The sequence below is a fragment of the Acanthopagrus latus genome, chromosome 14, assembly GCF_904848185.1.
Source record: "Acanthopagrus latus isolate v.2019 chromosome 14, fAcaLat1.1, whole genome shotgun sequence".
NCBI lineage: Eukaryota > Metazoa > Chordata > Actinopteri > Spariformes > Sparidae > Acanthopagrus > Acanthopagrus latus.
Genome location: NC_051052.1, coordinates 17,257,125 through 17,270,046, shown reverse-complemented (window position 1 = coordinate 17,270,046; position 12,922 = coordinate 17,257,125). Strand labels below are relative to the sequence as shown.

The 12,922-nt window shown below is 43.8% G+C and overlaps 1 protein-coding gene across 3 annotated transcripts in view; it reads right to left on the bottom strand.

Moving 5' to 3' along the window:
* The window catches only part of lin7a (lin-7 homolog A (C. elegans)), a 47,546-nt gene that overhangs the window by 18,858 nt on the left and 15,766 nt on the right, over positions 1-12,922 (bottom strand). For all 3 annotated transcript variants that reach the window (XM_037120941.1, XM_037120940.1, XM_037120942.1), the window contains one exon: positions 5,963-6,081. In XM_037120941.1, coding sequence (XP_036976836.1) covers positions 5,963-6,081 — 119 coding nt within the window. The remainder of the gene's footprint in view (positions 1-5,962; positions 6,082-12,922) is intronic.

Below are 12,922 nucleotides of genomic sequence, written 5' to 3'. Positions count from 1 at the left end.
CTTGTAGACAGTAAACACTCTGCAGATTCAGTCAGTGAACACACTGTATTGTTGTTTGATTGAGGCAACGGGGCTCCAACGAGGACAAATCTGTCGACGCGTCAGTGCCAAGAACGCGTTCAGTACGACCATGACAGCCTGCGTTAAACAAGCTGTGTCACCGAAGAGGAAGTGCAGACAACGTTTGAATCTAACTAACAGAGATACGACATTAAAACACAGTGCACGCGCTGGCAGACGGACAAATAGTGCTAACGTGTCATCTTCTGCACCGCCGTTAATGCCATTACTTCGAGGTGGCGGCTCAGGTCAAGCATTGCTATGAAGTCATTGCCTTTGCTCAAGTGCTGCGCTTAAAAAATGAAATCAATGCACAGATTATCGTTTTACGGATAATTTAATACAAAAGATATGATGCGCTTTCAAAGATGGATTAGAGGTCAGTGGTAAATTATATGATACACATGTTTCTAGAGCCTTTCCAGCACATTTCTTATCAAAACTCATTATACGCTTTATTTAATTAATGTGGGAGTTCAGTCATTTTTCAGCTCGTATCCCGTTACAATAATGAAATGGCACTGGCAATGACACCAATTAGGGGAAACAGCTCCCTGACAGAATATTAAGTAAAAATAGCCTGGACTTCATGCGAAGTGACAGCGAGAGACAGAAAAGAAGCTCGAGTCCTCTTGCTCTCACCGGGCCCAGCAGCCCGGCGCTGGACCGCTCGGGCGAGCCTGGCACATCCTGACACCAACTGCACGTCTGGCAACCGGCTGACTGATCTCAGTGCCAGTCGCTGGAGTGCAATGACAATGATTCTGAAGGAAAAAAAAAAAACAAACTCTCGGCCTCGGCAGCAGCGGCGGAGACAGCCTTTGCCAAGAAGCTGGAGATTCAGACCACTTCAGCCACAAAGAGCGGGCCAAACACGGTCACCAGGGAAACCATCAGAGATGCTCCGGGATCAGTCGGCTCCTGACCGTGCATCATAGTCAATTACAGGTTTGCAAAAAAGCCGCCGATACTACAGCTTCTCCGCGTGGTGCTGAGCCAGCTGGGGAACAGGTTGTAAGTGCTGGCTATTGCATACAGTAGATTATTATTGTTATTACACAGAGCGTGCAGGGGCGTTGTTGTTGTGGAGGGCCGCACTTCCACACAGCTGATGCTCTAAACAAAGAAACACGCTTTCAAGTGGGAGGGAATCTGTGATAAAGCAGCAGTTGATTCGGATTTAACACTCCGATACGCAGGAGCCTCTTTTTTTATTTTTTTTAATGTGTTTGTTTGTGACGAGCGAGAGCATCCACAACCACAGGGTTCTCTCACCAGATGGTCTGCTCTCCTAACTCGCGGCGTCCCCTCTATTTCAGTCGCGACGAGAATTGTTTTCAGTGTGAAGAATCAGAGCGGTGTCTTTGTTAGCGGTGACAAAACAGGCCGATCAGCGTTAGAAACCCCTCGTTTCCTCCATGAAACGGCCGTATCCTCACGCTGCTGCATTATTATAAACTTTCAGGCTGTTTGTCCCTGGTATTAACATCACGAGGGGGGCAGCTCGTCAGTTCACACCTGCCATTTTTTTCTCCATAAAATATAGAAAGAACATCATGTATAACATATGCCGAATTTACAAGAGGGCCAAAATGATTAGCAATGTGTCATAGTGAGCATTTCATAAAGTTAATAAAGCCTCCTCTGACTCAACAGTGCACAAAATTAAGTGATTTTGTGAGGGAGTCTGGGGAATTTCCCTCTTTTTTGCCTGTAGTTGCTTTGGCTTGATGTTTGCTATCTACTGTGGTGCACTGTGCATTGTATTGCTGTTAATGACTGTTAAACACAAGTTATCCTGGCTATTTAAATTTATTAGTACATTACTTAGATTACAGTACTTATGTAGGTCACATTGAGGCATCAGTATTAAAAGTGCAATATGTAAGAATCTCAGTTGAAATCATTACCAAAAGTTCATGAATTCCACATATTGTGTTGCAAAGCGTGTTTAGCAGGCTAACCAGCTAGCCTGTAGCACCTGTGCTAGCATTGCAAACACCAACACTTTATCTGCGAGTCAAGCTCCAAACCCAGACTGCTGCTGCTGCACGGCTAATTGAGCTAGCTGACGGCAGCTACAGCTAGCAGCAGTTAGTGGTTACTCTGGTGATATGCTGCCCCCCTATTTGTTCACAGTGTGATTTCAACCGGTGGCCAATTCTTACATATTGCACCTTTGAATTAAGACTGTTGATCATCTTACCAGATTAGATTAGCATTCATGTCTGTTTTCATGGGATTTAAACTGTCCGACAAAAGCTGTTAAAATCCATATTATTATCACTTCACTTTTTAAAATTCGTGTGTGTTGTTTCTGTTTCATTTGAAATCCCATATGTCAGGGCTTTCCGTCAGTGCACGAACGCACCATCCTGAAATAAATCAGCACTTCCCACCACAGAATGATGGCATAACTTTGATGAAAACAAGTCTCTGAAGGTAGTTCTTATGATGTAATGACGCTAAAATGAATCCAGAGAACGTTATTCGTTATTAATTTTTCTATTTTGGAGCACTGATTAGTTTAGCTGACAAGGTGACGGGCCGCTGAGAGCCGACTAGCGCCAACAGTCCATAACACACCGTCCGCCTGGTGTGTCAGCACCCTGAAGTCCTGCAGCTAGTATTGCCAAAAACTTGAAGCTTACTTTGTTTAAGCCCTTATAAGTATTTGAGTTTTAGTGAAGTAATCTTTTATAGCATTGGAAGTGAGTTTGGTAAATTGGCCCAGGAATCCTTGAGTCACTGATACAGATCGATATAAAAAAAACTATATTATAGTTATTTTGTGCTCTGAGGCAGTAAAAGAAAAAAAAAAAATTTAAAAAATCGTGTTTAATTTTCCAACACAGTTCCCTCCAGATAATAAAGCCGAGCTTCTCCCCAACACACCGATGAAGTCTGCTAATTGCCTCCTTTCATTCCAGGACAAATTCACACGTTCACTCTGTTTACAATTAACCGGCGACGACATTGAAGCATCTGTCATCTGCTTCTTTGCTCTTCAGATGCCTGTTTGCTCAACAATTACATGTCACCGGGTGATGCGTTCGCGGCTCACGACAGACAGGACGACTGAATATAAGAGATGTGTGGTTCTCAGCCTGTGTGGCGGTGTCGTGTGGAGCGAACGCTCTTGTTTGTTTTGCGCCCCGTCCTGCTGATGAATGGTGTCGAGATGACGGATCAGTGGGTGGCTGCCTGCGTGTGAATGTTTTTTTTTTTTCTTAACAAGAACTCCTGTTTATGATTCACATTTCATGCCATCCGTGTAAAATGTGATTAAAACCAATTTCTGGCAGCTTAATTAAAATTTCAGTGTAACGAGCTTATCAAGCCTTCAAGTTTCTGAAAATGCGCACAATGTTTTCTGGCCCCCGTGATCATTGAAATTTTCCGTGTGAATGTTTCACACAGGCACAAAAACCCAGCGTGCCTCTGAGCTTTGGCTCAGGTGTTATTACCAATGATAACAATCTCTGATATTTTCATTATGCTGCAGTCATTTCTGATTGATGCAGCACAACAATGACTGAAAGGCACCTTCTAAGATTTAATTTTCGAGGCCGTTCTTCCTTCTTACCTGCTGTTTTATTGAGCGTTCAAACATCAGTGGCAACCTGGGAGCTCATTTGGCACTTCTGTGATATGCAACACAATCAGTGAGTGTTGTATTTTACCTCCAGTGTAGCAAAATCACAGGAAAACTACGGTAACAGCCTTTAGTAGCGCAACAGCTTCTGTTCACGCCAGCCGATCACACATTTAGACGTCCCAACGCTACGATATAAGCTTCTTTCTAACTGCACTAACACCAAATCTGTCACTTTATTCACTTACACCAGAGCTTAAATCGACCAAAAGCAGAAGTATTGTCCTCTGCAGCATTCTGGCAAAAAGGAAGAAGGAATCTACATATACAACTTTAAAGAAAGTATGCTAATGTGTGTTATGCTTTTTGTCTCATTATTGAGCTGGCACATTTGATGTTTACTTCCCAAGGTTGAGATCCAGCTCTTGAAATTCTCTTATCGCGGTCATAAATAATACCAACATCATCAAAGCCTCCCCCGAAAAAACGTCTGTCTTGGCATAAAAGATTTCTGCCCGAATAAATAATTCAACAATATTGAGTTTTTTGTTGCAAATAAAATATGCTCTAAAAGGAAGATCTGCTTCTTTCTTCTAGCGTGTTGGTGAATCTTCTTCACAGACCGGAAAGATGAAAATATGGCGTTTTCCCTAATGAGATATTCAGTCCGTCCTGAAAAAAAAGAGGGATGTGAGCCGCACGGCATGATTAGATACAAAGTCATCTGAAAGACATGAAAGGATGCAATTAAAAGGAAATTTAGCTCCAGCAAAATGTCCAATACGAGTTGAAAATGTTTTCAACGTGAGTGAAAACTGTGCGCTAATCCTGGAACTTCACGAGTCTGCTTGATATCAGAGATGCTAAAGGAGAGTGACAGAATAAAATGTTGAGTTTTGTGAGTTCTGATCAGTAAAGAAACACACAGCGGGTGCATGCACTGGATATACTGGATGCTAGCTTGTAGCTAACACCTGCACAGTCATTACATTGAGATCCCACTAGAATAAAAACACAGATGAAGGATGTACAGTGACTACAACGACAAACAGAGGTTACAAAATGCTACCGATGCAAATTAGTAAAAGAAGGTTTTCCTCAGGCTCTTGAAACGTTAGTCGCTACATTAGTCGTTAACATCTTTCCAGCTGTTCTGACATGATTAAGGGTAATAAATAATAACATCAGACAGGCTCGTGGACGGTTTCATATTAAAGTTTGAGTTGTATCTCTGAGCTGTAAAGTTAAAAGTTAAAGCTAAAGCTAAGCTATACCACACTCCTTTTAGGCAGGTCGTGCTATTTGTCAGCCATCTTGGCTAACAAGTCAAGGCCATAACTTCACTTTCAATGTTCACCGGTCCATAAATCTTCTTGTAAAGATTCACCAGTCAAACCAGTCTGTTGACTTTGCCCATAAATACGGTTTAAAACACCTTTTCCCCCACATGGTTGCACAGTTTCCAGACACCAACTTGTTTTACGGTTCAATTCGGAATGCTGTGATGAGTTTAATGTCTAATGTTTAAGTGACATCACCTTTCTTGCTAATTCTATGCTTTAGCCTGATATCCTCCCATCTTGCTTATCAGAAGTCCGTCTGCATCAACGTCAAATTGGTCATCAGAGCAACAACAGGACTGGCTGATATGTGTCCCTGTTCGGCCGTGATAAAGCAGACGATTGGTTTCGGGGGAGGAAGGGATCCGACATGTGTCGTACAGCCACCGTCTCCAAGTGGTTTGTCTCCTCTCTTTTTACATCTCTTTTCATACTCGCGACACAACCGGCTGTTTTCTCAGAAAGGGGTTTTGGTAAACCAGAGATCACAGCAGCTGTCTGAGAAAAAAATCCCTGAGTCACTGACACGAATCAATATTTCAAAACCTCATGGTTATTTTTGTGATCTGGAGCAGTGAAATCTGATTTAACATCCTTTTTATGTTGCACGCAGTTTCCTCTAGATAATCAAGTTGACTGCGAACTGTTCCAGACTTCCATGTTACTTTCCAACTCTACTCTCCTGGCACAGAAAAAAAAAGTATTGAGTTTTTTTTTGAGATGGACAACACAGCAAATATGACTGAACAGGTGAGAGAGCGGCAACTCCATCAACAGCAACTTCAAGGGAAAAAACATCCCAAACGGGGCGCGATGATTGATTGGAAGAGCACCGCGAAAAGCTCAACGAGCAAGAGAAAGGTCATGAAAACAAAGGAAAGAGACTCTCGGTGGAGAGAGAGTGAAAAAGCCACGAGTCACGCTGGCGTTCACGGGCCGGCGGTTCCCTCCCTCGACAGCGACTCACCTCTCTGATGGCCGTGCAGAACTCGCTCTGAAGGACCTTCTTCAGGGACTGGAGCTTGTGGCCGGGGACGTCACCCGACTCCTGCAGCTTCTCCAGCAGCTCGATGGCCCTGGCAACATCTGGCAGAAACAGGGTGAGAGAGGAAGGGAAGAGGCCGTTGAGTGTATGTGTGTGGGTGCTCATGCCAAATGGGATGGAGGGAGGGAGGGAAAAGAAATGCCCACCATTCAATTACATTAACAGCACAGCCACGCGAAAAGGCGCCGGAGCGAATCAATGGGTGGGATAATGGAAATAGACTTACTGAAGGCCAGCTGGGGCAAGAAAGATAGAACAGCGGTCCCGTCCGCAGATCGCTTGCATTGGCTCGGCTCTACGCATTCCGACCAAGGACGGAGGAATAAGTCAGGCACTCATTTGTTCAAAGGTAACACTTCCTGCCGAGAGCAGGTGCCTGCAGGTATTAAGAAGCTTTCACACTAAACCGTAAGCCTGAAGGTAGGCTGCGACTCTGAAGTCCGCCGGGCTCTCCTGCCATAATTAGCCTTGAGCTGAATGAGCCCGCCAGCTCGGCTGATTAATTTCATGCCCTCTGAAAGTGGCAGGCCAAATAGAGAAACATAATGGAAGGAGAGGGAAGTGATTTCGAAGTCAATCACCGGACTTAGACTGTCGGGTCAATAGCATGTTTTATTCAGCAAATCTGCCCAGGGAGACCACACAGAGAGAAGGGGTCGGTACAATCTCCAGTGTGTCCTGCGTTCTCAATTCACCCGAGAAATAATTGTCTGGTTGTTGCATGTACCTTATGATGAGAGCTGCAGCTGGTGTTAAAGGATAGGTTAACCCAAAAAAATGAAAGTTTAGTCACTGTCTGCTCACCCTGATGGGAAGTCAGGCGAAAGATTCATAGACCACAAAACATTTCTGGAGCTTCACAGTGAAACGGTGTCGCAGCATTGTGATAAACAACTAAAGCATTGTGGGAATCGTTTCTTCCACTTAATTCAGTGTTTTATTGTTATTTATCTATTTCTATGCTTGTGTGTTTTGGAAAATTGTTAATAGAGAACAGAATAAATCACTACTACTACTTTTATTAATTCAATATTAGGATTATCTATGATGACTTGATTAATTACTTAACAATTTAGTCTTTAAAATGTCGGAAACTAGTTCAAAGACCAATCTGGAGTATTTAGAGAAGTATAAAACAGACAAAAATCCAAATAACTTTCACTCTACACATGACAAATACATGTTTTAGCTGTTTAAACATACATAAGTAAGTTTTGGGCCACTTGGGGGCAGTGTGGGTAACTGCAAGCGCATGTTGACAAAGTGTTCCCACACTATGACATGGTGACTGTGATCGTAACATCAGTGTTCATTAAGTCTAACTTGTGGATCCTCTTTTGGTCTCCACCAACCCTGGAGGGAAACAAAACACTCTCTAGCTGCAAAATGTTCAATTATGTTCACCAGCTTGTTGCTTAATAACTCTGTCTGCCATTTGATGCTGGTCATGTCGTGCACAGTTGGGTGTTTTAAGAGCGTTTTGCGGAGGAAAACAGCCTGAAAATTGTAAGCTTGTGGGTGGTAAAACAAAAACACAGAGCTGAAAGACGCTAAAACCTTCCAGAGCCGCAGGGATCCCGCAGAAGCCAGAGTGCTTTGATCCATTGCTAATGTGAAAATATTGATTGGAGCAGCTTCAAACAACTGTCAGAGTTAATTCTCTGAACGATCTATTACACAGTTTATACATTTGTTATTCTATTAAATATAATTCTCCGCCAGCGAGCGGAACGCCCACGACCAGCTGAGCCGCTGGTTGGGATTCATGTCACCCCACCACGCAGAGAAAGCATGTTTTTAAAAGACCTTCCACAGCTCCGACCACGCTCAGCTTGCCCCGGAGGATCTGATCAATAGAAAAACAGGCGCGTACACATTCTCCAGATAACAGTACGCGTGCTCTGCATGAGCCACGCGTGCCTGTGCATCATTTGTATGCATGAAAAAAAAAAATGGGACAAACAGCTCGACTTGTTTTCCCTCTACTGCAATCATGTAGGCCTATCACAAATAACAGCGACGCTCGTCGATTCATGAAGATAATTAAGTGTTTGATCCATTTTGTCGAGCAAATTAATATAAAGATTTGCCGCTTTTCTCTCTGTTCCGTATCATATTAAGCTGAATATACTTTTTGACTGTTGATTATGAAAAACACAACAAGCCGCTCGAGGATGTGACCTTGGGCTCCGGGACACAAACAGATTAACTGGGTAATAATTCTTAGTTGCAGCCGCGATGACGAGCGCAGATGATCTGATGAGCCTCGTGTCTGCCGTTAAGTAAGGATGCAATTAGAGAAACGGCCATGATCTCAACAAGCGGTGTGTAAATACCGCAGACTAATCAGTTTCTCTACACTGTGGTCGTACTACAAGACTGTGCTGGAGTCTTTTTTCACACTTCACACACTGAGACTGAACTCTGGGAGTATAGAGTAGCTCTGTAAAGCCGACAGCAAACAGAAGACACTTTATTGTTTGCAAGCGGTGGAAGAAAATATTCAGATTCATTCTCAAAACAAATATGAGACGGCGTGTCACTGGAGGAACCTGCTGCTGCTGCTGCCAACTGTAGCTGCAGCCAGTTAGCTTCGTTAGCCATGCAGTTAGCGGTTCGGACCAGAAGCTGAGAGCAACGGAGAGACTGTTGGTGTTTACTGGACTGAGACGGGTTAGCTGGTTAGCATGCTAACTTCAGTAGAGATATCTGTGCATCACTGTTAAATCTGTTATTTCATCATGTTATGCTGATGTTAGATCATTTTTGACGAAGATTATTTACATTTTACACAGTTTTTTTCATCAGAATATACCCCAAATCATCTGTTTCAGAATATATCATATGATTGTTTATTGATTGATTGATTTAATGTTGCAGCTGGTAAAGGTGGAGCTGACTTATGCTGCCTTATACTGACCTGCAGGTTAGCTCAAGAATTATGTAGTTATCTTACACTTCAGTCTACATAAATGCATCATAGTGGAGTGAAAAGTACCATATTTGCAAGTGAGTAGTGAGGGAGAAGGACTATCAAATACCTCGAAATTGACCCTAAGTATGGTAATCGAGTAAATGTACTTATTTGCGTTCCCCTGCTGATGTTTGCAGAGCTGTGGGAGAAAAGAAAAGCGGTAATCTTGAGCTCTGACTGTGAAGGCCATAAAAAGGAACACTGCATTTTGCCTTTTATTGCGTTTCACCTTTACGCTCCATATGGAGACATTGAGCACGCCTCGCAAGAAAATCCAATGCCTGTTTCTATTTCAAGCGCTCCGCAATAAAGCTCTGAGGATTATATTGATTTGCCTGAAATTGCAGGCTCGGTCCCACGGAGGCGGGCTGCGGCCCGTGAGGAACTGGTCCGGCGGGGGTTGTATCGGCAGATGAAGGCTGGCGATGGGGCGGGTCGTCACGATGATGCTAATCAGCCATTAATCAAACAGCTCAAACAGAAGAGACCATCCTCCAAAGATACTTCACGGATCACTATTAGCCTCACATACACCAACTCATCATGTAATGAAATCCAAAGCTTGGCAGGTCGGATGGTTGTGTTATCATTTGGAGCAGAGGTTGAGGGGACAGTCCAGTTCACACACCTGATACTCATCCTCACCTACTCTTGCCGGATTCTTGAGTCGTCCACTGTCTGCTCTGTTTGTTGACCTCTGCCTGCACTGTCTGGACGCCCGGCCCGCTCGCTCGCTCTGTGCTCCCTTTTTTTTTTTTTTTTTTAACTCGGTTGTCTTGTTTTGACAGCTAACTTGTTGCTGACCTTTGCTTTGCCTCGACGATCAAGTACACTCAACTTTTCTTTTAACCCGCCGGCCCTCGCCTTGAGTGTCGAGTTGGGAGCCGAACCACTGCTTTGCAGAGGCGTCGCTGGAGCAGAAATGTGCATTGTGTGCCGGTCGTGCGGGGCTTTCCTGTACGACCAGCTCTTTCTTACCACTCTAAGTATCTAGCCATGTGTTTCGGTGAACTGAATCAACACTCACATCATTACATTTTCAGCTGCAGGACGATGCAATCTTAACACGGTTATCCTGACTGATAAAACTGGGAGTCACCAGCCCACATGTTGAACCAAGAGTGGCATCTTTATCTTTTTTCACCACTCTAACCTTCTCTTTTTTTGTTTTCGGCCAACTCCTGATGGACATATCTGGCTCTTTAGCTGCTAAATACTCTGCAACACTACAGTTACAAACCAGACGAAAGCGAGACAATGAGCTGAACTTGCTATAAATCTCCTTGAAGGCGATTTTGCGACTTTGTAGGCTTAATATCTTGCTAATAGTCGCTTAAACTATATTAATGAATAAAGGAAGCCAACACACTTGGTTATATTCTGCTAAGTGTGCCATTTTAATGTTTTCCATCAAGGTGAATGGGTCACTTCCCCTCCGCCTCCCTACGCTTGCATATCAAAAACACTGATCCTGAATAGCTTCTAATGAGCTGGTACGCTTCCAGGCAGCAAGGGCATCTGTCGAGGAGGTTTATGAGCATTTCTCTCTCATTAAACGGAGGTCAAGGGCCATTCAGGGTAGATTTTTTTCCCCCTGCTTTCTCGTGCTCATTAGCACCGTTTTTCTTTATCCGCATCAAGATCTTTCTGCCGCGCCATTCGGAAACTTCAAAGATTAATATCGCAGGCACTTTTTCGGCTGCCTGCTTTCATCTCGCTGATCAAAAGTGACGCCTGCCTGTTTCCTGATGTAATCTCTCTAACGCGTATTACAGTCATTTTTTTTTTCTTTTCTTTTTTTTTACTCCGAGAGCTGTCGCATCAAATGGATGAGCCCGCGATTCAAAACGCTCCAATCATATCAACGCTGACCGGCTGATGTAATCGTGAAAGCCGGCTCGTGTCAATGTATGTCACATCCCTCTGCATTTAGGTCCACATGTAACGACACGGGGACACAGAGGACCGATCACGAGACGATGTAATTGCAGGTGTCCACACGGAGCTCCCTGCTTCACACGCGGCAGCTCAGAGGGAATTAAATGTTTGCTGGCACTGTGTTGTATGGCACATTTTCCCCTTTTTGCTGCCTCCACATCTAATCTAGCACAGAAAATATGTCTGTGCAGGTTTTCTGCTTTGCCGTCAAGATATTTTTCATGCCGGCCCAGTCGCCGGAATAGAAACGCTGGCATTGTGTGACTCGGCAAAACCGAGGAGACCTTAAATGTGAACGTACGTGTCACGTCAACATTTCTAACGTGTCAGGTCAAGTTTAGACTACATGAATATGAGCCAACTTAGAGACCCTGTTTCTACATTTGCAAGCGCTAAATATTTTTAACTGGACTTTTTTTTGTGCACGTCAGTGGTGACAAACCAGATATTTTAAATGCAACATCTGGACGATTGGCATTTGAAAACTGTGTATTTTTTAACGGACATCAAAATAATTTTCCAGCGATGTCTGTGGCGACAGAACAAGGTACAAAACACAATCTTTTCCTAACCCTAACCAAATGGTTTGAGTGCCTAAACTTAAACCACAACCACAGTCACGTCACAACACTGAATTAAAGACTGAATATTAAGAAACATGAAGCTGCAGCACTATGAAATGTAACGTTCATGGCATTAATTCAAGCATCTGGGCTGGTCGTGCACATGACTGCTGGATTATTTCCCAGCAGATAATACGGCGCAAAAATAAATCTCTCCCTTTTTTGTTTATGCCTTAAACTCCAATGAACCACACAGATTTTAAGCAAAAGTGTCCCCTGAGTGCACTTCAACACACACACACACACACACACTGCTCTGTGTGCTGGATATAAAAAGTGGGCCATCAGATGAGCAGCGTGCCCGATCAGAGTGGTGTAAAAAAAGACCCGGGGGAGGGAGGCATCGCAGGGTGATTCTGTTCCATGGCAGAGCTGCTGAGATGACTGCAGGGGGGGAACACAGTTACGTCACGTTTACAGGAAACGATTTCCCCGAATCAGACGTGCAGCGAAATGACATATTACGTCACCTTATAGTCTGGCAGCTGGAGGGAGAGAGTGTAACATCCAGCGTGACCCCGTGAACTCTGGTGCGACTGACGTAACGACAGCGGAAGACCACAATCGTCTCCGTGTTTTCACCTTCACCTGAGTAAAGAGGCTGTGTAGATGAAGATAACACCAGAGATGTGCTCGACGCCCACATGGTGTGCTCGTTATACAGCACGCAGTGATTAACTTCAGCTGGAGGGGAAAACGTGCCGCCCTATGACTCGCTGACTCCGCTCTGTGATAACATGCGTGAACACTGCTGGGGTCAACATTTAACACATGCATTACTACAGACTTCCCCAGTGGTGGTTGCAGCAAAAACCGTCACTACGTTCATTTGTTAGCTACTGTCACTGTATTTTATATTTAAAAAAATCATGGTGATCTTACTAAATATAAAATCCGTAACAGTCTGTTATGTAGTGCCATCAGTAGCGATGGTAATTTCAGCTAATGTTAGCTCGTATGAACAACGGTGACATTTGCTTGCAGTCAGCAGCTAATTTCCTTCTGCTATACTAAGCAGGAGGACAGTCTAATTGGTAACATTTAATGATTAGGCAAGTCTTTTACTTACTTGGCTGTCAAGACTTCATTATTACTTTCTCTGAGCAAAGTCTAAATCAACCAGCCATTAGCTTGTAATAAAGTTTCTGGGCCAGTAGCATAACGCAGTTGGTATGTGTTGTCTGTGTTTCGTCCGTGATCAATAATCTTGGTAGTTGCCACCTTAAAACATAGCTTGCTAGCTAACGTCAGCATACGCAATGTTAGCTAGCTAGCAATGTCGACATTAGCTAGCTGGCGTGAGTGATGTTGACGTTAGCTAGCATGAGCAACATCAATGTAAGCTGG